This window comes from Poeciliopsis prolifica, unplaced genomic scaffold (genome assembly GCF_027474105.1).
Source record: "Poeciliopsis prolifica strain line A6 unplaced genomic scaffold, Auburn_PproV2 SCAFFOLD089, whole genome shotgun sequence".
Classification (NCBI taxonomy): Eukaryota; Metazoa; Chordata; class Actinopteri; order Cyprinodontiformes; family Poeciliidae; genus Poeciliopsis; species Poeciliopsis prolifica.
Genome location: NW_026562464.1, coordinates 586,259 through 611,865, shown reverse-complemented (window position 1 = coordinate 611,865; position 25,607 = coordinate 586,259). Strand labels below are relative to the sequence as shown.

Here is a 25,607-nt window from a genome sequence, read left to right as displayed (position 1 = left end):
ACGTAGAATTAAGGCACCACAAATAGCAATACTACAATCTCGAAATAAAATAGGCTTTTTCAATAGCGTATAAAGAATACATATTAGGGGAATAAATAATAGAATCATTGATCTGGTTGTACATACTCAGGTGGCAGCATACTTGAAGTCTATTTCATGGTCAATCCCTGGCCACAAGGAAGAAGAACCAAACGTGAACATAGAATTAGACATGCAGCTTTGTCATCTAATTTTTGTTTGGTAATTAATTCAGAATTTGATTAGCATTTTTTATTATCTGTTCTCAAATTCAAAGTATTAGTTATACAATGAAAAAGTGTGTTCATGTAAGTATATGCTGACCTGACAAAGCAGATTATGAAGGCAGCTAACTTCCTTCTGCAGGTCTTTAGTCTGGACAACCAGCTGGCTGCAGACAGTCTGGGCTTCCTTTTTCGGGTCTAGGGAGATGACCAGCTGCTTGGAGGACCAAAAAAAACGTCAATCTTGCCAACATGTTAAGATTGCAGCTCAGACAGACATTGACAGTAAGAAACATGAGACAGAATGATGTTGAACTGTCATGTCAAATATGATCTCAATGCTCTTTTTGGCTGGATTAAATTATTTCTATCTGGCTGGAGTATCTAATGTAACAGTAATGTGGAGTAAAAGCTGATGCAGCATGAAAAAATTTATCTACTGAATTTGAGGCTTTTTTATTATTCCGAATAGCAATGTCAAACTTTTGCATTTATAATGCAAAGTATCTATAATGATACATAAATTCATGTCAAATATGGTTGCTTTGGTCACTTTCTGGTTCGGTACACACATAGCAAATAAATACAGCCTTGTTTTCTAGGTGTAGACATAAAGAATGTCTATATAAAGAACTAAAGTGTAGAGTACTACATTCTGTCAGGTAACTTCAAAAAATGTCACCAACACAAGTCAGAGTATAAGGGACCAGCTATCATTTAAATGTGCTGCGTGGCACCATTTCAGTTTCTTACTTAGTTGAATGTTGAGGGATTAATAACTGTGATCCAAAGCAAAGTTCTGGGTTGTAATGACTAAATAAAACCAGTCAGTTGCAGAGTTTCTATTGCTGGAACACGTTGATAAAAATGTAACTGTCAGAAGAACAGAACAAACAAACATGATACAGTTTTGTTTCTTTTGACAGAAACATTCTGAACACTTCATGACGTAGCTTTAAAACCAAGCTAGGAAATGAACTGGGATTTCTGAGGACCCCTGTAGCTCCCAATAACAAAACCAGTAAAAGTAAGGTGTACCTGAGAGGCCTGACGAGGGAAACGGCTGATGACATCCTGAAGCATCTCCGTTAGGTAGCAGCACTGATGACGCACACTTAGGAGGAAGTTTTGTAGATCTTCACACCTGAAAAACATAAAGAACATAAATTCCTTAACAGGAGCAACAACCCTGTTGCAAAAAGCAATTAATTGCATGGTAAATTAAAATAAGCTCTATCAGGTCCATTCTGATGATTGATATTTTCTGAACGGTAGTTTTCTTCACAGATATTTCATAATCCATTTCAGTTATCGTTTTTGGTTGTGTTGTTTTATTTCGGATATTTGAAATGTCTCCCAGTTCTAGTTTGGAGTGATCTGTACAAAATGTAAGTTAATAAGTCTTTGAGAGGCGAACTTGCTGTATTATGCTATTATAATAGTATTAGTATTTATTGTAAACATTTCTGGGTCAAAGTTAACGTCCAATAAAATTTCTTAAGGTTTCTAAGCAGAAAACATAATTTAGATAAATAGACAGAAATAATTTAAAGATTGTACTCAGTTTTCATTTTATATTTAACACTCTTTCAACACTTCTTTGGAAAAGCCAACATCATAGCTTAAACACCCTAAAACTGAGAATTAAATATTACAGCTGATGTTAAAAATAAAAAAATGTAAGAATTACAAGTCCATTTTTAAACTTAAATTGTATTAAATTGTATTTTATGTTTTTCATTACTGTAGATACATTACATGCAAGTTGAAGATGAACTTAATAATTGACACATCCTATATTTGATAATATAGGATGTCAAATAATACCATCCTATACACTGGTTGGTAAAATTCTGCAGCTAATTAATAACTGAGAAAGAAAAGTTGCAGTTTCATTTTTATAAACAACCAGGATATAAAAGACATCCAGTCTCGCATGCTTGGATGAACAATTCTTTAAGAGGTTACCTTTTTTAACATGAATTTTCCAAATTGCATCTACATTAAGAAACAAATCATAGGGTGCAAAAGCTGCTCAGCTATGACAGTGCAGACAGATTGATAGTTTGGAGCAGCTCTGAGCTCACATTGCTCATTTTCTGGAGCTTCTCTTCAATAAACTCTACAGAAATCCGAGCAGGTGGCCAAACCTTTTCTACTCAATGTTCATCTATTTTATCCTCCCTCCCTGAAAAGACCCGATCTAAATGATTCGCTTTTTTATATTCATCAACTTTCTGCAAGTCTCTTCCCTTCCCCTAGAACTGTGGGATGTAGATAATTCTTATCTTAATGGTACATTTCCCTGGCTAAGGGCACAGAGCAGGCAGCCATCCCAGTCCTCCTAGCACTCTGTCAGAGGGGCCAGTAAACAGTGTCAGCCAGCCTCTCCAGCACCCACACCTCCCTTTTTCCTGCTGTTAGTTTATCTAAGGACACAGAGTGATGATGGGCCAAAGGGGGCTTTTCCTCTAAACCAGCTCTATTGCTTAAATGGTGCTAGAGCTGGAAACCTCAAATCCAGGCCTGCGGGGCCGGTGCCCTGCAGCTTTTAGAAGTGTCTCTGCTTCAACATTCTTGAGTCAAATAATGAGATCAATAGCAGAATTAGATAACTTGAATTAATAGCAAGACTACTTCACAGCATACAGAGGACGAGACATGGAGGAAACACCTGCTTTCATCAGCAGCTGGAGACAGGATCATAGGGAACAGGAGTTATTTTTTTTACATATTTCAAGACAAATAGAAATATGGCCAAAACAAACTTGAAATGTTACAAAAAATGTGTTCTTTACCAAACTGTTTACTATGAACTATGAGCAACTTTCAGTCTTAGCTGCTGTAGCTTCCTTACTTATTTCAGCTACCCATCAACCTCACCTCACACATCATTAGAGTGCTGTTTAAGCCATTAGAGCCTGGCTCTGTGTTAGGCTATGGACATGGATGAGGGAGGTGCAGTGCCACCAAGGTGAAATGCTCATTGGTGTGGATGGATGACCTCCAGTGGAGGACAGACAGGTAGCTTTGGGGAGACAGAGCCTAGATTAATGTTCAAGACGGTGTAAGGCAGGGGTCTGCAACTGGCTCTTTGGACTTCCAACAATGACTCCAAATAACTTTGACTAAAAGTTATGAAGAGCAAGTTAATGTTTTTAAATATATTTTTTTGCAGCTTTACAGGTTTTTCTTTAGTAATTAAACTAAATTTCCTAAATAAAATGACAAAAAAGTAGCAGTAGCATATTTTAAATCTTTTTCTCTGTTAGTTTAGAAACTTGGACAAAAAAATCTCTTAAATCTTTTAGTAAATATATTTCTATTTTTTATACTGAAGTTGTCATTTGTTTTAGGAATAAATGGCACAAGAAGAAATTCTCTGGAAAGGCTGTCTCTCCTAATCCAAAAAAGCTGGGAAGCTACAAATAAAAGATAAATAAAAGTAGTACACAACTGCTTGCAGCCAACATGCAATAAAAATAAAAACCATAAAACCCCATCAAATTTGATTCAACGCTTTAAGTAAAAGAACTAATCTTCTTATAACGTTTCTATAAATTCAGTTTGCCCACCAGACTTCTTTAACTATGTAGTCATATTGTTGTATTACATGGAACTAAGTATTTTAGAATTTAGTGCAAGTATTCCAGAAGTGATGCAGAGATCACTTCTCTGCATCACTATTGAACTTTTTAAACATTTATTGCCCATATCCTACCCATTTTCTCCAGTTCCCAGTTGGATCTTGTCTAGGTCTACTTTGTCCAGGTGCATCTGTTGCACAGCGCTCAACACCTTCTGCTGGTCCACTGGGTTGATGATGCCAATCTGATAAACGGCAAAAGAAGTAAAGATGTGTTTTAGTGGATTCTGTGCACTTTGCAACTAAAAAGTTTCAAATGATTTTTTTAAGTTTAAACTTGTGCACAAAGTTCATCATGTTATCCACTACCTTTTCAAAGTCTTCCTTCTCCATGGTCAACAGGTAGCTCCAGGTGATGTCGTTTTCCTGTGCTCATGTGTATCAGAAAAGGAAGAACAAAGCGAATTTATCAAATCCAACCTCAGTTGTTTCTGCAGCAGATGTGTTCCATGCATTTTCCTAAAGCTGATGTGTTTCATGCAATTGAAACTACTTATGCCAATTGAGATCTAGGGTTTAATAAGTAAAAAAACAATGTCTGAATTTTTGCTTATACTAAAGCAGAAATTTTGGCTTCACACCGCCAGTTAAATCTCGTCCCAGTGTGTGGTACTTACAGCCATGATGTCAGTGAGGTACCCCAGATTAAGGCCATGCAGAAGAAGTTCAAGTTCATCAAGCTTTGTAGCACTGAGTAACACAGAAAACAGATCTTGGCTCATAAACAACTTTCTTACAAAATGTAAATATTTTGGAAATAATGTTTAAAGTTTTGATTTGTTTAATTTAAAAGAGCAGGCAATGAATGGGGAGGGAAATATTGCAAATTTCATGAATTGGATTTTATTTTGGGTACAAGGTCATCCAAACAACACTCTTCAGAGTGGAAGAAGACTCAAAGTCAGACATTTTTAGGCTCAAGGAGGTGTTCAAAAATTAAGTGAGATGATGCATAACAGTTGGATGAAGATCAGAAACTTTCATTTATGAGTTAGGTTGCTGCAACAAGATAGAGAAGTTTTGGTATGTCAAGTATGTCATAAAAATGTAATCTACCACATAAGTCAATGCATAAGCATCTTAGGTAGCATTCTGAATGACCAAGAAGCAAAGTGACTTGTAGTAAACAACAGCAGGTCCCTGAAGGGCAGAACATGTTACAGCACGCTGTTCTCTGCTGGACATGAAACATGCTGCATTTAGAAATGTTGGCAGCCAGAAATCTTAGTGTTAACACAAGTGTCTGGATTCTTTGATTAACACAGAAAGACTGATGTTTATAGAGTTGAAACCAGATATTTACGAGAAATACAAAGACACAGACTTTATTTTAATCACAGTCTGAAGATAAATCAGATCAAACTTCTCTTGTTTTAGGTCAGCTAAATGCCAGAAGACTTAAGAATTAAGATTTTTTTTGTTCACTATCAGGGATAACTGTCTTTTAAACTGTATGTCGTGGGTCAAAGCTTTTGGGTGTCCTTCCACAAATGTGTCATCGTAGTACGCTGGAGTTCTTGGTCATTCTTCCTAATGGAACTATAACTCTCAGCTTTGTAGGATGCCTCACATGCAGATCAACTCATAACTTCTACATATGACTGAGGTCAGGGCTTTGTGATGGTCAAACCAAAACACTGACTTTGGTGTGTTTGAGCCTCTTTGCAACCACTTTAGCTGTATGCTTGGGGTTGTTGTTCATTTGGAAGACCAACCTGTACCCAAGCTTTTACTTCCTTGCTGATGTCTTAGATGTTGCTTCAATATTTCTACATATTGTTCTTTCCTCAATATGAAGTGTGGCACTTCCAAGCCTGAAGTCTGGTTCCCAAGGACGAACCAGATATGTCCAGCTCCACAATTTTCTTCCTCATATCTTAGTTGATCTACAGGCGTAACTCCAATTAACTCAAAATATGTTAGTTGACCTATTTGATGTCTGTGGAAGGAAACCAAAAAGGTTTCATACAGTTTTAACAACAGTTATCCCTGATGTTGACAAAATGTACATAAACATCTCAATTCGAAGAAAGTATAAAAAAAAAAAAATCTTTTAACTTATCTTGCTGTCTTGTAATTTATAAAAATAATGTTGGTAATTCTATCTGATCAGAGAAATCAGGTAAGTTTGCTATATTTAACTTCAGTCAGTGAGACAAAATATCTACTTCAACTAATAGTTGAAGTAGATACAGTTTAAAATATGTGCTCAAATCATTTTGTCCATCTAAAGTTGTAAAACCCTGGTTTCCAGCAATACCTTGTTGCTCAACATCTGCTCTTAATTTTAATAACAAATGGTTATTGGTGAAGGCGAGAAAGAACTATTTTCTGTAAAGTCAGTTGATCAAGATTTGTCACTAATTGTATGTAAAATATCTCAGTTAAATTTAATGTATTTTTATGTTTTTCCTCGACATGAGTGGAAGACTGAAGCTAACACGCTAACAAACAGGTATGTCACATGTCAAACATGGTTAAAAATAATGCAGAGTTTCTGGCAGCAGAGCCTGAGTGGATTAAACAACCATGGAGGAGATTTATTATTGTTTATGTCTGGTGGTTACAATGAATCAACAACATCTGCTACACAGGCACAGAGAACTCCAACACCAAAACTCCAACAGGAGGCAGTGTGGGGAAAGAGGAGTTTTACCCTGACAGCAGTTTGGAGAACTGATGTATAGAAACACTTTTTGAAATGTGAGACTGGGAACCAGGAAGAAGGAAGGAAATTTTCTATAACATTATTCTGTATATATATATATATATATATATATATATATATATATATATATATATATATATATATATATATATATATATATTATATATATATATAAAGAGAGAGAGAGAGAGAGAGAGAGAGAGATCGCTATCAGTCATGTCTGTGTACAGTAAGCTCAATGGGTTCATGGTGTGCAAACAACTTACAACATTTAATTTCCCTTTGGGATAAATAAAGTATTCTTAATTTCAATTGCAGTTAGAGAAATGCTAATAACTAGTTTGAGCATTCATAAGAGGTGATTGATAGTGCTAAGGTACCCTTCCTCTGATTGGTTGTTTCTGACTGGGAGCAGTGCAGGATCACAGAGAGGAAGCATAAGAGCTTGATTTTTTTTCACATATTTGCTTCAAATCATACTGTGATAACACAGTGACAGTTTTAGCAAATATGTAAAATAATTTTAATTATAAAAGTGACATTAAGCTGCTTTAATCCATGTTTTCCAGGCTCCTTTCTTTATCACTGTATCTCCATAAATCTGGAGGCTTTAAGCACCTGAGCCACAAAAGATTCACATCCAGTGTATCGAGAACATAGAAAACACAGAGAACATAAAGAATATAGAGTAAGTCTATCCAAAAGAGAAAATGTATTGCATTACTCTACATCAGGGATGTAAAAGACAAATACACCGACGGACAAAAAAAACAACTAATTTACTACAAGCTGAGGGCCGGCTTGAGTCTACGTTTATTAAAATATATTGAAATTATTGCACAAAGCCTGTTGATTAAATGAATAAAGCGATATTTTTTATGGATCTGTCAGTAATTTCAAGTGAAACCATTTTTCAACAGGGAAACAGACGAAAACAAACTTCCTCAAAGAAAAATAGCATGTTCTGTACATTAAAAAAACATAGCAATATTTTATTATGACTGTCAGTCACCTCAAGGGAAAACATTTTCAACAGACAAAAATTTTATTGTTTTGAAAACCTAGATGTTTCTTAAAATCAAGATAAATTAAAATGCATGCATTATAAACTGAAAATGCATTATTATGCTGCTCTATGATGTTCATATTCTTGTCTTTGTGTGTTTCTGAGAAGCTTGATAATGCCTTCTTAGATTATATTCTTTCCTTGAAAAAGTAACTTAGATTACTGATTACTTGATTTGGAAAGTTACTAAGTGTCATTAAAAGTAACTATTTTAGTTACTGTCTGTAGCTGCTAACAACAACAACGCTCCGCCACCTGTGAACATCATATTGATCTTTGCCCAAACTTAATAGCAAGTTATTTTATAATGATTACATCAACAATATGTCTCTACTTATGTGCTTGAACTGAAGGGGAGATTGTTTAATGGTAACAACAGTACAAAAAAACTTTCAGAATTTGTGCGTGTTCTTGTGTTTCTATTGTCTGGAAAACTATAAACAGAATTTTAGACCCCCGACCCCCACCTTCTGCGCCCCAGCGTCCAGGTTGTGCGTTACGGCCCTGCGTTTGGTGTCACAGCTCACAGCTCACCTCCTGCCGCTCCATAACTCAGATGTCCCACTGCATAGATTTGTGACACTTATCTTAATAAATATTAAGAATTATGATGGCGTTCAGTTGCACAACTTTACGGACGCCTTCATTCGTGGCTGTTTTCACGTTTATTGCGCTGTTCAGATTAGTTTTGATGTTTGCTACTTTCTGGAGCGCAAAGCGAAGCTTGATGTCATTCAGAGGTAATACATAAACTTGACATTAACAAAGACACAGCGGGACGGATCATCCAGGAAATGATGGACAGGGAGAGTCTAACTAAAATGTCAAACAAATTCTGGTGTTTATGTCTGCTTATTAAGTCCATAAACCGACTCATTAAATCTACAAACGACTTTAAAAAAAACAAGCCCAAAGCCGTTTATAATAATCTTACTTGGCGAGCGAAATTCAAAATAGTTCCTGTTTTTCCAGCAACAAAATACGCTTCTCCCTCCATTGTATATGTTTCTTTCGCTGCTGATACTGTCGCATAGACTCTTCCTGTTCCTTGTGGAGAGGAAGTAATATACTGTATAGTTACAAAAGAAAATAGTAACGCACAGTAATGCAACGTGATTTTGATAAGTAACCTGTAAATCAGGTAGTCAAATCACTGACTACCTGATTTGAAATAGAAACGTGAGATTACTCGTTACTGAAAAAAGTGGTTCAACGTCAGAAACGTGTTACTGACATCATTGCACACAAGTTTGCCTTTTACCTCCATGAACATGAACTCTGCCTCCCTCCTGGCCTGAAACCCTCTGTTCTCAGCGTCCACTAACCGTTTAGCCAGTTTTGAGGAAGGGTACCTGAAAGTTGATCTCTGCTCTTATTGCTGATGAACAATGAAGCCACTTGTGCTGCAGTGACTTCGTGGTCTACTGTTGCATTATGGAAATGTAGTGTTGGTGCGTGCAAAACGCCTGCGGGCCGCTGTAGCCTGCGGGCCGCTGTCAGCCTGCAGGCCGCTGTAGCCTGCGGGCCGCTGTCAGCCTGCAGGCCGCTGTCAACCTGCGGGCTGCTGTCAGCCTGCAGGCCGCTGTCAACCTGCGGGCCGCTGTCAGCCTGCGGGCCGCTGTAGCCTGCGGGCCGCTGTAGCCTGCGGGCCGCTGTCAGCCTGCAGGCCGCTGTAGCTGCGGGCCACTGTAGCCTGCGGGCCGCTGTAGCCTGCGGGCCGCTGTCAGCCTGCAGGCCGCTGTAGCCTGCGGGCCGCTGTAGCCTGCGGGCCGCTGTAGCCTGCGGGCCGCTGTCAGCCTGCGGGCCGCTGTAGCCTGCGGGCCGCTGTCAGCCTGCGGGCCGCTGTCAACCTGCGGGCCGCTGTCAGCCTGCGGGCCGCTGTAGCCTGCGGGCCGCTGTAGCCTGCGGGCCGCTGTAGCCTGCGGGCCGCTGTCAGCCTGCAGGCCTCTGTAGCCTGCGGGCCGCTGTCAGCCTGCGGGCCGCTGTAGTCTGCGGGCCGCTGTCAGCCTGCGGGCCGCTGTCAACCTGCGGGCCGCTGTAGCCTGCGGGCCGCTGTCAGCCTGCGGGCCGCTGTAGCCTGCGGGCCACTGTCAGCCTGCGGGCCACTGTAGCCTGCGGGCCGCTGTCAGCCTGCGGGCCACTGTAGCCTGCGGGCCACTGTAGCCTGCGGGCCACTGTAGCCTGCGGGCCACTGTAGCCTGCGGGCCGCTGTCAACCTGCGGGCCGCTGTAGCCTGCGGGCCGCTGTCAGCCTGCGGGCCGCTGTAGCCTGCGGCCGCTGTCAACCTGCGGGCCGCTGTAGCCTGCGGGCCGCTGTCAGCCTGCGGGCCACTGTAGCCTGCGGGCCACTGTAGCCTGCGGGCCACTGTAGCCTGCGGGCCGCTGTCAACCTGCGGGCCACTGTAGCCTGCGGGCCACTGTCAGCCTGCGGGCCACTGTAGCCTGCGGGCCACTGTAGCCTGCGGGCCGCTGTCAGCCTGCGGGCCACTGTAGCCTGCGGGCCACTGTAGCCTGCGGGCCACTGTCAGCCTGCGGGCCACTGTAGCCTGCGGGCCACTGTAGCCTGCGGGCCACTGTCAGCCTGCAGGCCGCTGTAGCCTGCGGGCCGCTGTAGCCTGCTGGTTATAATAGTAATTAAATATCACCCAGGGGCCCAGAGATAATTAATTTGCGGGCCTTGACTTTGACATATGTGCTCTACATTGTCATGCATTCAGAATTTTCAAGCATGATCTTGCATCCAAGTAGTCACTTTCAATTACCACAAGCCATACATTTATATTAAAATAATGATAGCACTTTTACCAGCTACACTAAATACTAATAACAAATGACATGGCCTTCAGCTACAGATCTTACCTTTCCACAGATGATAGAACATCAGAGTTTGTTTTAAAAAGCTTAGATAATGTCTCCTCCATAGAGGAAGAGCAGTCTGGGACAGCAGAGAGTTTGGAAGATGAAGCTAAAATCCGAGCTATCTGTGGAAGGACATTTAAACATCGAATCAAACTCAAAACATTGGCCGTGAACATTTCAAATCCAAGATTTGAACAATTTAAACATTCGGTACAAAATCTAAGAAGACATTACCTGAGTGTGTCTGAACATCTCAGCCAGATTAGCAGGACTTTTGCCAGTCTTTGTCCTTATGGTTTTGTCAGCTCCCAGCTGGAGGAGCTTTAACACTGCCTGTTCCTTGCCATACTGAACTGCTATGGACAAGGCCTTGCAGAACACACCAGCGTCAGTCAGAGTTAAATCACTTTGTGAACAGTTATAATACAATCTTCATATTAACTACAGGTTAAGCCAGAGGTCGGCAACCCAACATGTTGAAAGAGCTGTATTGGACCCAAAAAACTAAAAACAAATCTGTTTGGAGCTGCAAAAAAGTAAAAGTCGTATATAAGGCTTTTATATAAGGCAAAACAGGCTCTAGGTGTTTACATTAGCGTATTATCAAAATGACTAAGTGTATACATAATTAGTATTCATGATTAAATGTTTATTTTCCCTGCAGTGCGTCCTGGAAGGAATGACGCATCACGTGACTCTTCTGTTGTACGATGGAGCTTTAAGTTAATCTTCTGTTACAATATGAATGTATTTACAAAATTAAAGAAACGCAATAAAGAAATCAGATTTTTGATATCATTTTTATTATGAAGAGCGACAGGGAAAGTGTCATTTTTTTCCCTTTTTGGAACACGGAAAATCTGCCCCCGAAATGCAATTTGCATAACGATGATCGCTCTTTGTGAATAATTACCATTAAGTGTGTGATCAAAAAAACTACAAACGGAGCATAATAAATCGGCAGCCTTTTGAAAACGTAAAGTATATAAAATTAAGAGTTTAAGTTCAATTTCTGTGCAAATGCCAAGCAAGTCAGTGCAACAGTAACACAAAGCAGCCATGAGCAACGACACAAAATAATATCGCTAAGTGTCATTCTAAATGTATACTGATGAAAATTACTATCGCTTATTTATGTATGTTTTCAGTTTTTTATTTTTTTCCAAAAAATGTGTAGTTTCGGCTTTCATTGAGGTGCGCTCCGGAAAGTACGGTACTCTTTTAGTTATTTGACAACTTGTCACTGCAGAGCGAACATTCAGGCAATTCTTCCACACTGGCAACAAATGCAGATGATTCGGTCCAAGAATTGTAGAATTGAATGTTTCTTCTACACATTTTTATAACATTGGAAAATGTTAAGAATGATTGTGTCGTGTTTGTCCTCCGATAGAAACCATAATTAAACAAAAAATATATTTCCCAGCCCCATCTTTTCCCATTTTCAAACATTTTTGATGAAGCTCCAAATAGCCACTAGAGCGGTGCTAAAGAGCCGCATGCGGCTCCAGAGCCGCGGGTTGCCGACCCCTGGGTTAAGCAGTGCACAGGTTTTCAGTGGAAATCTGTCACAAAAGGGATAAAAGTAACATACTGTGTATCCTTTACTGTCCTGGATGTTGATTTCTGCCCCATGGGACACCAGTAGGTTTATCACCTTACAGAGGCCGTCTCTGGCTGCCAACATCAGGCATGTCATTTGAGACCTTAAAAACAGGAAGCTAATTTAGTAGGAGACAAGGGTGAAAGAAGACAAAAAGTGTCATGTGATGTGAAAACTATTTTCATCTGTTAAAGACAGATGACAGTACTAACAGAACTTTAAAAGAAAAACTTCAAAATGAAACCACTGCAGGGAAACCACAAGAGGGCAGCATACACAACATAATGAAGAGCGATTTTAACTAGGTGATCATTGAAAGGTCATTCAACTAACCTTTGAGGGACAACATGAGCTACAGTGAGTGAACTGGAAGTGAATCTGCCTGTATAAACTGTACTCAGAAAAAGAGAATTATTAGTTGATTATAAAATTGTCCATGTCAGAAAACCATCCTACTCCATCAAATCTCAACTCCACAGAAATCCCACCAACTCCCATTCTGACCAGAGCAAAAACTAGACACCGCTACCGGAGTGGCATCAGAAAGGTAATTTTTTTAATTTATTTTTTTGTTAAAATTTCGGAGTTTTGTATCTTGAATCTTTGCAGACAGCAAAGATTCATTTATCGGTCACAATCTCAATTCTGGTAAGAGAACAGAGAAGTTATCAGGACAAATGCATGTGGTTGTCAAAGTGGAAGAATTAAAGGACTAGAGTTAACCAGAATTAAACACTGCAACTAAGGTAATATTTTCAGTAAGGCTTGTGTCTTTGTTATTGGCATATTACCTTGTAAAATACACTAATTGTTTTGGAGCGTGAACCAGAGCTTAGGCTGCCATTGAATCACAAATCTGAGCAAAGTATTGATTTTTAATCGACTTTGAAAACAAAGTGCACAGAAATTTGCTCAGCAATTAGACACCAACTATCAATCTACTTTTAGACAGGATGGTTAGATGCTTATTGTAGGCTTAGGGTTAGGGTAAGGGTTTCTTCATTTTGGGAGATTGGCAATCGGCCAATGCTTACATGAGAAAAAAATCTTATCTGCCTCCATGAAGGTGTGAAAATCAGCCACTGTCCCTCTTTGCTCTGCTGTGAGAGAAGTTTGACAGACAGGCATGGCTACCAGATCACATCTGCATGTGTGCGGTTAAGAACAGTGCCACTGTTCCTAGCTTACAGTATACCACTGCTCAAAAAAATAAAGGGAACACTCAAATAACACATCCTAGATCTGAATGAATGAAATAAATATGAAAATAAATTCCACCTGTTGTCTATTCCATTTGCACAACAGCAGGTGATATTGATTGTCAATCAGTGGACAGTTTGATTTCACAGAAGTTTGATTTACTTGGAGTTGTATTGTGTTGTTTGAGTGTTCCCTTTATTTTTTTCAGCAGTATATTTAGCAACTTAAGACAAAAGACCAGAGTCAGTATTGTTGCCTTTTTAAACATCAGTGATGAGTCAGAAAACTGAAATTACTGCACTCCTATTTCTACTAGGTTTTTCAGATTAAAAGGTGGTGGGTGGTACAGCTCTGCAAAAGTTAAGGCCACCTCATTTATCACAAAGCTGTCCAGTTGCTGCTATCATGTTTCTCTACAGCTCTGTGTAAATGTAATCTAGCTATTCATCAACTTCTAAAAGCTCTTAACTCAATCAGATGTTGCATGATCTGTTGTATAATTACAGGTACAAAGGTAGTGTACACTACTTCACCAAGTATGAGATGTTTTCATAATATGAGTTAGGGGGGAATCATGTTGAAGTGATCCAGTGATACGTTTCAGACAATGATGTACGATTCTGCTATCACTGCAGATCCTTATCTATCATTATCTGCAAATGACAATTCATAAAAAATAGCAGAACTAGATTTACAGATAAGACATCCAATAAATGACAAGCAGAGCAATGCTTAATGCCTTATGGCTTAAAGTTACCAAAAATAATATATGAGTTAAGACAATTAAGTGGTTCTATATGAACGTAGCTATACGCTTTCTGGTATTTTACCATCACCTTTTTTTCACCAGAACAAAAGTTTTATATAACTAACCTTTGCTACAATGCACTTATCTTATCAGTTCAAACAACATGGTGGGAAAGAAAAAACATCAATCCTGTGAGGTGGGAAAGTTTGGGCCAATTCATCACTTCATGACTACAGAGAGTTGTTTGTGTCTCTCAAAGGAAGCTGCCTAACTAAATGAAAAGGAATTTATATTGGCTGTTCATAATCTGCATGAACAGATTTGTACAGGTATGTATGTAAAAATTAATATGTCAATCCTATACTGCATTTGAGGGCATAAAAGTGTTTTTATATTACATTGCTTTCACCTTTTATTAATTTTTCTGTCATTATTACAGTTGCTATTTTTAAAAACAAATTGTTGCTTCCAGAAAGTCGTTTTAGACATAGGTCATGTTTGGCAGACAGGTGTAAATTTTAAGAGTGTCCAAGAGTCACTTAATACATGGTAGTAAAACAGAGTTAAGTTCTCTGATGACAAATTCCAAGAAATCCGTCAATGTTCTTTGTCAACTCAAACGACTGCAAAAACGCCAATGGCACACATAACATTTTTATTAACATTGTTCTTTGCCAATCGCACTATCTCTGCGAGCAAAACAAATGGTGTCATATCTCTTCGTCTGTGTTCTTTGGTATTCAATCATTTCGAGGCTGTCCACTTCGGTCACTTTTATGTTTTAGCTTGTCCTTCAGGGTGAGAATTCTGTCAGGTTTCCAAACATTTAGCTAATCAATAGACTGACATTTCAGCATAAACACTGCTTATCCAATGCCGCTCATCCAATAAGGATATCAGCAACTAAGATTTCCAGGAACATGACTCACTGTACCTGAAAAAAGGCTGCCCTTTTGATGGAGTTGTAAAGTTCTATTATTCTGAAATTTAAACCTCTGAAATCACATTTTTAAAATGTCATTCATTGGTGAAATTTATATATAAGTATACATATTGGATCAAAATGATGAATTATGCTGTAAAAAATTTTGTTTATTATTTGGGATCTTAATAAAGTTATTTTTCTCAAGAGTAGATGATTAACTCTAAAAGCAGTTCCAGTGAGAATTGTGATTAGCAGAAAAGGTTTCCGAAAGTAACTTATGAGAGTTCAGAAAGACAGCCAACAGGTTAACTCAGTAGTTCCCATTTATAGGTAGCCTATAAGTTATAATAACACCATCATGCTTTCAATTTTAATGTTATGTACTTTACTTTCTCTGGCCCGTTGTATGAACTTGGACTTTGTTTTGTTGTTATTCTGCTTTATCAACTGAATTTTTCTGCTGCAAGATACAAAACATCGAGCATGTCTTCACAGCACTTCAATGTTGTCAAATGCTAGGATACAGTCTTATTCCAAATTATATTAAATTAATCTTTTTTCCTCAAAATTCAACACACAAATACCCCATTGTGATGGCGTGGAAAAAGATTTGGGTGTACTGTAAATGTATTAAAAATATAAATCTAAAACGTCCCATTGCAAAATAATGTAATGGGATTTTTATCTTTATTTCAGAATGTGAAATAAAGTCTGAAATATAGATACAATTTGAGGTTTTTCCACTAATTACCCTTGAGATGTTTCTACAACTTACTGTTAGGATTTTTCTGTTATTCTTACATTCAACATTTATTATTATTATTAACTTTATATATTGTGATTTTCAATTTAAAGTATTCTCTTCCTCTGCTGAAATGTATAAACTGACTGAGGCCTTTTCTTCCTGTGAAACAGTTAACGGTGTTTCTCAGACCTTATCAACCAGAATACTCCCTACTTTGGAGGCCGCCTGTGACTGTCTCTGCTGTTTTTCTTTACTGCCCTCCCTTATCTTTTCATAAAAGAGAAAGCTCTAACAAAGGGTCTTCAGAGCGCTCAGTGAAAGGCTTGGAGGAGCAGTTTGCTGAGTTTACTCCTTTTGCAAAAGCTTTTAAAAAATTCACTTACGTTGTCTGTTCTTTTATGTAAATACATAAATACCTATCACTTACCGTATTTTCATGACTATTACAATAAAATCCCCCCTAATGTTGTGATTCTGAGAAGAAATCACATTCTCTTCAAGAATCTAGAAAATTCAGTCTCTTACAATGAATTTACCCTTTAGACAGATCTTTGCAGATAACATTAATCATTTAATGGGTCTGATTTGAATTTAGACAAATGCAATTAGTTGGTTCATGATTCACCATTTATGATCATCCCGATCTCACTTTACTACATCAGGAAATAAAAGGCCCCAGTCATAGCTGAAACCCACAAACTAACGGTTACTTGGGCACACCGTGAATTTCCTCGAGATAACGAGCATAATTATCGTTATCTGGTCTGATGGATCCAAAATATAACTTTTTGGACTGAATTTTAAGCACAGAGAAAACAGGGACTCATCACCTGGCAAAAATCATAGCTACTTTCAAACATGGGACTGGTGGGAATGTTTTTCTGACAATTTTTTGGCTACTTTGAGAAGGCAGGAAATTGGACAGACAGGTACTTAGAAAAGATTTGCTGAACTCTTTGAGAAATCCTGCTAGTTCAAGAGAAAAATTAACATTGTTGTCTGAGGTAACAGGATTAGAGGACAGTGGACAACTTTTAGACGTTTGCCAAGATAGATAATATCGGTGGATAAGATTGGCTTCACATGCAAGTATCGGCTATCTCCAAACTGAAGGAAATCGGGGTTGATTTATCAGTGTACCCCTCACTTTAAATGACTTACAGTTTCATAATTGTTACTGAAACATCAGCTAATGGCCCACTCTAACATGGCTACACTTTGCCAGATGCAACAGGTTGTCCTGATGCTACTCTGCTTACAAAGGAATCAACGACAGATGCTAATACCACAGCTGAACAGAAAGCCCCACTCAAATATTTCTGAATAACCGTAATCACGTCTTTGCTTACACCAACAAGTTATACTCAGCCTGTAAAAAACAATTTCAGTTTAGATGGATAGGAAAGCAAAAACAAAAAAAAGATGAAGACATGAATGCAATGGACCCCACATTGTGTGGGCGCATTTCTCAGCTTTGAAAAATAACAGTGTACTCAGGTTTACACTAAAGCAGGGGAATGAGCAGCTGGTGTTAATCACTAATTTGAAATTCAGACGTAAAAGGGGGCAAGGAGGAGGAAGGAGTCTGCACATCGTACCCACATAAACCTCATGCTATGCTTCAATCTTGGGTTTGAGGGTCCGCTAGCCCCGACGCTCACCTCTTCACTCTTCTGCAACCTTCTGTGGTTCATTACTTAGCTTCAAATATTTTGTCTGGAAAGGAACTAATCAATTTCCTAATGCTAGGGGCGTCTATGTTCGTCATCGGGGGGTTTCAGGTGGCGTGAGTCCTGGTTGCAATGCTGTGCTGGCAGTGACAGAATAACAGAGGAAAAGGAGAGCTAAACAAGAAAGCCACTGGGGGCTGCAGCAACACTTTGTGACAGAGCAAAAATTCACACATGGTACTATTAAAAGTGTTTTAAAAACAGCCTGGGTTTATTTTCTCACACAAGAAAATTCCAACTTAAATATATTATTTAGTCATAGCAGGATAGTGTAGTACTAAGTTACATTAGTTCTGGAAGGCATGCCCTTCATTGTCCTGTCAGATATTCAGGGAATTGAGCATAAGATGCACCAGAATGAGAACAATAATAAAAATGCTTTATAGTTTATCAATATTGATAAAGGAGTTATGCATAAATTTGCCTTTGGTCGTTCACATAGAATGTCAGCATGACTAAAAATTCTGCAGCTGCTTTTATCAGGAATTAATAGCCATTAATAAAAATCCACTTGATTAATGAAGTGTGATTATCTTTAGAAAAGTTTTAGGAATTTTCTGTATCGTTTATTGTATTCTTCATGTTTTGGTACAATGAAAAGGAGGAGAGACATCAGCAACAATTTTAGACAAGCAACTTTTGCAGCTCATTCTGGTTGAAGTCTTACAGGTAGGAATGCACCCATTAGCATTGCTGTCAGTCAATGTTAGTCATTTCGCTATTGGTCCAACATCTCAAAAACCAATGTTTATTTTCAACTTCTTGTTGTTTGTGTTTCGTAAGGGGTTGGAGAGGAATGTTGGATTATGTGATAGTGATGCAGAACTGAATTATAAGGTTTTTAACAGAAGCAATTAAGCAATATCAGTGATGAGGTATTTTTTAAATGGTTTTTAAAACTATGTATAAAAAATACAAATCAGGGTTTCCCCCAGAAATCTCGCTGAGCCTGTTGGTCGGGGTGCTGAAGCGGTCCACTGTGTTTTTGCAATAAATGCAAAAACAAATGCTAACTAAACCCATAAATCAAAACAACAAATCAAAAAATACAATTAAAATGAATATCAATTATTTTCACTTCTGTTTAATCCAAATTAAGTTAGCAGCTCCATGAGGCCCCCAGAACTTCAGGGCCCCCATGAATGCTAATATTTTAACACAGACCACAGATAAATTAGTGTAACATTTGTTTATTGAGTTGATCAATGCTGCTAAATTTAATTTAATGTTTTCATCATACATTAATTAAAAGATTTTAAATTGTTTTACTTTGTAAAAGTTCAAAGAACAATATTCATAGTTAGGTTGTTTTGTTACCATAGCAACAATCTCATGCTATCACTTTAATCTTTGAGTTTGAGCTGTTCACAAATACAAACTGCAATTATATTTTTAACAAGCGTCACAGAAACTGTTCTGGTTGCTGGAGTTAATGAGACAAGATTTTCAGATCTCTGTGCGGCCGTGCACATCAACTCCGGCTGACTAAATAGACAACACATTTGATAGGGTTTGATGCATTGTGTAAAAGGAAAAATAATACAAGAATAATGTAACAGAAGTATTAATATCAGATATAAAATTTTCATATCGGTGCATCCCCAATTAAACGGCAATTTCCAGACAACTTAAAATATGAAAAAACACATTGATCATTTGAGAATAAAGTTTGTTGAAGCACCTCTTGTAGGTTTCATTTAATATGGTAAATTCCATAATTCATAATATTACAAGAAAATTACTAAACAAGTATTGCTGGTTTGGAAAGCCTCACTTCTCTAACAAATATAACAATATGACTTTGTTTTGTCGTTTAAATGAGTAAATCAAATGGATGGGTTTTTTTCAAAGTTTTGTCATGAGAACCTTATATCGACTGTCAGGGTGTAATAACTACAGGTCATTATAAAAACCAATAATTCTTGCAATACACACAGAATTACTTTGAGATATTGGTAACTGTGTTATCAAACTTTATGTTATTAAAGTTTCATACTACTACAACCAGTAAAAATGGTGTTAACGTCAAAATAAAAAATATTCTGAGTGTCAGCGAATAGTCTGAGTCTTTTCTATGTCAGCTTATTTATTGCGGGCCAGTTGTGACTGACCCAAAAACTGAACGTTTTAGAAATATTCCTCGGCCTAAACACTTGGCCTACATAAAACTTTTAGCCTTTTGCCTTTTCTCCATAACTTGCATGCTGACACACATATATTGTATATTACAGCATCAAGGTCATGTATTTTGATTTTGTAATGACCTAGTTCCCTCAAATGAGCAAAAACATTAAAAGCCAGTTTGTAAAACGTTCCTGCCCACTCTTTACACTCTGAGTTTGTGTGTCTGTCTGGGACCCTCCTGTGCAAGCACATGCCATAACAGGACATTGCAAACAAAACACACTGATACAAACACACTGTATAGAGTACAGTGGTACATAATGCTACCACATGGCAGCTAAGCATCACAAAAAACCATCAAAGGAAATCTGATCCAGCACCTCTTTTTTTGTCCTGAATGAGGTCTGAAGTGGCTTTATTTAAACCAACTTCAAAAGGGTTACAACTGTATGTACCGTGTCGAAATGTGCCAAATATTTTGACATTTGAACAAATTTTACCCCTCACCTGTCCACCATGTTGGGATCTGCGGACCTGGACAGCAGAAGCTCGACGCAATGTGTTATTTTGTCTTCACTGCTAGAGGCAGTACAACTGGCCATGAGCACGGTCCAACAATCTGTTGAGAAGAAAAACAGTTTCAATGAAATATATATAGATTTAACCCTCTCCAGGCAAATGTTGCAGATTTGCAACAGCTCAGTGCTACTTAGCTAGTCTTTGCAAGTAATTTGAGCCTGAGAGGGTTAATGTATTGTTTCAGAAAAAGAAACAAGGTCAAAGTGGCAAAAAAATTCTAAGCTGTAATAACAGTTATTTTTCAATGAGATGAAATGCTAAGATAAACAAGTGGGACATAGAAACCAAATAGATAAATATTTAGAGTTCATTTTAATTGGTGGAGTCAGTTTTCCATACACTTTTCTGGCCGATCACCACTTTTCAATTCTGATTTTGGACGATACAAATTCTTCTGAGAAGTTGCTAAATCTAGCGGCAATGTCACCAAGTTGGCAATAGTGAGGTGACTATTGTTAAGCCCAGTTCACAGTATACGATTTTTTGCCCCAATTTTGCCCTTATGACAATCTTAGAACATTCTAAGTTCTAAGATTGTCGCCTCCGACAATCGTAACCGATCATCCTGTAGTGTGTGGTGTGTTACGACTGATCGGGTCCAGTCGGTGGAACGTCGGGACCGCTTTGATCTAAAATCGGGGATATTGAACGTATTTAATCATCTTGCTTTCGAGGTAATTAGATCTCATAAAACAATAAGTAAAACTTTATCCTTATTTGGAGCAGCATGCTATTGGATCGTTGTTGTTTTTTTAAATGAAAGATAATTATAAAATTATTGCACAGAGTACATCTGGTTGAGAAGTGCATTCCAATCTTTGGTTGAAATGGCGCATTTGATTATATTCTGCAGTCATAATACAATTTTAAACAATACAATAAGTTTCAATTAAAAGAGCTGGAATACGTGAAGCTTTTGCGGTCAGTTGGGGAAAAAGGATAACTGCCATCAGATTTTCTATAAACGAATATGCAGGAAATGCTTTCTTCTACTTTAAGCTACTCTGATGTTTCAGTCATTCCGTTTTCTGAAACAAATGACTGTTATATTCTATAACAACATAAACACAGCAAAAAATTATAAAATTATACGTAAACAGTTAATTAAACGACAAAACCAAAAACATTAAAAACAGTATTTTTTATTAAAAAAAAGAAAAATAACCTCACCTCCATGTTGCGATGCAACAAATAAAATCCTTGCTCGCGATGTCTCCAGTTCTTAATCCAAAGCTTTGATTTTTGGTTCCGTCTTTTAGTTACCACTTTATGTTTGTTTGTTTACTCTAAAATTAAAATTCTGCGCTACCACACCTGAATTTAAAGATTTTGTAGCTGGAATTAGAATGTCTTCGAGTGAAACCTCACACTCTACGATCGAACCCGTTACACCTACTTTACATCGGCTAGTGTGTGATCTCTCTCTCACGTTTTCAGAATCGGCCGACTTTTCTAAAATCGTGTAGTGTGAACTGGGCTTTAGCCACACATGCAGATGTGACCTGGTCAGTCAGGAGTAAAGGGATGCAACAGTTTACGGAGGTTGATGAAGAGTTTTCAAAGTGATCCTCAGAACCTTAAAGTGCACTTAGAAATACACTGGGAGCTGCACTAGTAGTGAAAATCTGGAAGATTTAGTCAGGAACCTCTCTAGAACAATTCTCTGGAATTGTTCTAGAGAAATTTTGGTTAGTTGTGTAAAGTGCATTACAATGACCCTGAGTGGTGTAAGCAAACAATGAATTAGGATTTCCATACTGGAGGGGAGACAATGGAGTCAAGTTGGGCAATACATATGAAATTATATAAATAATGCTATCACAGAAATTAGCAGTAATTTTAGCGCATAAAAATTCTCCCATCCCCAAGGCTTCCAATAGATGTTATTAAAACAGCAATGGTCGAAAGAAGTCTTTTAAACTTCAGGGTTTCCCTCAGTGTATTGTCTGACTGGTGGGCTACCAGGTTTCACTTGCGCCCCATGAAGCTAAGCATTGTTTGTTTAGTTAGGTCTTCTTAATGATTGGCTTTTTTAAAATTTTTAGTTGGTGTGTTATGTATTGTTAATAATATCTACCAATTATACGCAATTCCCTAATGGTATTTCAAAATTTTCTGTTAACTCTAAACCAAAAACACAGCAGGCCGCTTGATGACTGTTCCTATCACTCGTACCACCGGCCTTATAGAGTGTCCTGCTAAACCCTGTTTTAATTATTCTTTCTTGAGCAAAGATAGTCATTTCAGTTTTTTCCTTGTTTAATTGAAACAGGCAAACAGAAAGTCAATAATGTAATGCAGACTTATATTGAAAGGCACAGAATGAATCAACCTCCTGCAGCAAGACAGCGTCCTCATTACAGAACAAAGAAACTCAGAAACTAAAAGTTCTGTCTCTCATTCCGGATGAAATATCAGGTGTGATGTTGTAAAGTAATAAGTACTACTATCTAAAATGGAATCAGGCCATTTTAAATGATTTACGGGAACATAGATTAGAAGTAACTAAATCTTGATTTTCAGATTAACCGGCAGACAGTTAAGTGAATTCAGCACAACAAAAACGCTATTTCTCATGGAGGTACCTGTCAACAAATAACTTGAAGATTTTAATAACTTGTTAGTAATTAAAGCATTAATTAACATTAAAAAGTCTGAATTGTTTGTGAGTGCATGCTTGTGAGTTGCTTTAATATTAGGGATGAAAGCAACCTCTAAATATTAGTCCTTCCAAGAGAAACTTAACAACAAATATGTCATGCAGCTTTTAAAATTCTCCAGACAAGGCTGTTGCTCATGTAGGAGACTTGTGACCTCAGTTTGGGCTGGAGTCATCGGTAGCATGTAGAGGCAGTGTCAACAGCTGGAAAACTGACAGATAATAGTCTTTTGGTGAAGTTTAAATGGACTTTTGTTGAGAAGGACAATCTTGAGAGTTCCATGGTTTCACTTCAACCAAACAGAAGATTCATTCCTAGCTTAGTGTTGTTTGATTTCATTCAGGGAAGTGCATCGTCCGATGTCAGGGCCTTTGATGTCCTCAGGGATGGAGAAAGGACCAGCAGTCCTATAAATTAGTTAGGATGTTCAAAATATTCTTAGATTGACGGACAGCAGCTGAAAAGGTTATTTAGGAGTCAAACTTTGTCTTTATGTTTAAATTAATGGAGGCTGTTGAGAAGACACAAACACCACTACAATTCTCCCACACAAAGCTTCCAGTAGGGTAAGAAGTATTTACCACACTGGAGAAATATCTGACACACACTACACACATGGCTCAGTGAATGGTGTGCATAACAAGTCAAACAGCAAATACTACATGCAGGAAGCTCTGATCGGGAAGAGATTTTTTTTACACCCATGCTCCAAATTTCACTAAAGCATTAACAGAAAGGTAGATAAGATTTAAAAAATTTGAAAAATGAGTGTTTAATAAAACATCTTATAAAATGAAGGGTGGTTTTTAACATCCCGTCAATCAGCCAATCATTAAGAGGTGACTATGTGACGAGTTCGAAGTGGAATTAGGCCTGTCACAATAAACAATAAATCAATTAATGGCACAATAAATTAAAACTATCGACCTCATTTCAATTAACAATTTATCGTTTCTTCCAGCCTTTTTGTTTTTCTGTTGATGACACTGAAAAAGGCTCAACTCCGGTGCTCCCTTCCTCATTTCTTTAGTGTAATGCCCAGCGCCGACAGATATCGGCTAACCTGGTCGACAGAAATCCTAGGTATAACGATTTGATCAGGTTCGATTGTGCCGTGTGGTGTCCAACAATGGGCACAAAATAATGGCTACAAGTCCAGTTAACTTATTTTAAAACCAGGCATTAATCAATGCTTTACTACAATCTACCTACAATGCATGTAGCTAGTGTAAGTCCTGACTGAATGAAAGTCATTATAACCTATTTATGTCACGTTAACGAAGAACAGCTGAAAAGTTACAGGGCTTATCAACTGTGGTAGCAATTTTGCTCCAAGTCCTCCTCTTGTCATTTCTATATTCTTTGCACAAAATGTTGAATAAACATTGTTGTTGTTTCCACATATCATCTCCGATCTCCGCTGGACTTTGGGTTGATATCAGCTGTTTGGGGTTCCTTTCCGTAATTTCCCCACAGAAAGCAGCTGCGTTACGCTCCCTGTCGGGGAAAACCCCTGATTTAGATTGGAGCGTCTACAATGATCAACCATAACACACCACACCCTACAGGATGACCGGTTACAAAATAGTAAGCGACAATCTTAGAATGCCCAACGTCCTAAGATTGTCGTAAGGGCAAAATCGGGGCAAAAAATGGTGTCATGTGAACTATTGCATCAGGCAGTCAGATGTGCCCATCTTCTCTATTCAAACCTAATGATTACTGAAGGCCAATATATTACACAGACTTCATAAGCTGCACTCTTTTGGTTGAACGCAGTATTTATTTCCGATTTGGCTTTATACTGTTTAGTTTTTATTCAAGTAAATTTTTTGTTCACAGAGACTGAGAATCTATTTTATTTCTGTTTCTGGTTGTTTTGTTTATTTTGTGTATCAGTCCCAGGGTTAAGTGTTCTTTTGAAAATAAAGTGTTTCTATCTTTGGCAGGAAATCGCATGTATTATTATGTCATTTTCATAAAATCAGTGTAAAACAACATTCAAACAATATTATCGTTGATCACAATCATTTTTGAGGCAATTAATCACTCTGCAAAATTTGTTATCATGACAGACCTAAGTGGAATTTAAGTTTTAGCACTTCCAAGAGGAAACGGGATTCACTTGAACTCTGTCACAGAATCAATGCCAACTAATTAAGACCCATTAAAACAGATTAGTGGGTTATAGTCCAGGAGTCAGACAAAATCTCACTGCAATAAAACCCAATTGAAAAACAAAGGCAAAGTGTCCTAGCTTATTTTCAAAGGCTTTAACTCTACAACTACATGTGTTCAAAATTTAAACTGTAAACAAACACTCAACTAAGTCCACAAATGCATCTATTACAATTAATTTCAATTAGAATCTAATTTCAATTAGATTTTAAATTAGTACAAATTTTCTTTGTAAAATGCATTTTATTTAGAAAAACGGAAATGAGGAAGGTTAACCAACTTATGGTCAGTTCTTATTTTTCAATATGTAACAAGTTTGTCTTTGGTTTCTTCTAAACACTGCTCCTAAACGTGGACTAGACTCCAGCACGTGAGCCTACATCTGTGTGTAGCTTCCTGTGTCTTCGCCACTGTGTATGTTTGGCTCTATATCTGTTTGTGAATGTATTTACATTTTGAGCGTGTTGGTGTAAACTAGTCTGGCTGGCTTGCGTCTGACAAGAGCTAGAGTAAATAAATCTGCGGGCTGACAACCGGTGAGAAGGTAGGACGGCAGCGCGGTGATCAATCACGCCCGCATTCCTGTAGCCAGCCTCACAGCTTGGACTAATGCCATGACGACATCATCACCCGTC

General features: G+C 38.0%; 1 protein-coding gene across 2 annotated transcripts in view; it reads right to left on the bottom strand.

Moving 5' to 3' along the window:
- asz1 (ankyrin repeat, SAM and basic leucine zipper domain containing 1) overlaps nt 1–25,607 on the bottom strand; it is a 46,349-nt gene that overhangs the window by 8,566 nt on the left and 12,176 nt on the right. Inside the window, exons 4-13 of one of the 2 annotated variants that reach the window (XM_055022688.1) lie at nt 20,063–20,174; nt 12,075–12,186; nt 10,715–10,849; nt 10,481–10,602; nt 4,506–4,578; nt 4,198–4,254; nt 3,964–4,073; nt 1,281–1,386; nt 343–456; nt 127–167 (exon numbers count right to left, since the gene is read on the bottom strand). In XM_055022688.1, the coding sequence (XP_054878663.1) occupies nt 150–167; nt 343–456; nt 1,281–1,386; nt 3,964–4,073; nt 4,198–4,254; nt 4,506–4,578; nt 10,481–10,602; nt 10,715–10,849; nt 12,075–12,186; nt 20,063–20,174 (959 nt within the window). In that variant the 3' untranslated portion in view covers nt 127–149. The remainder of the gene's footprint in view (nt 1–126; nt 168–342; nt 457–1,280; nt 1,387–3,963; nt 4,074–4,197; nt 4,255–4,505; nt 4,579–10,480; nt 10,603–10,714; nt 10,850–12,074; nt 12,187–20,062; nt 20,175–25,607) is intronic. The other variant, XM_055022687.1, reaches the window with a different exon arrangement.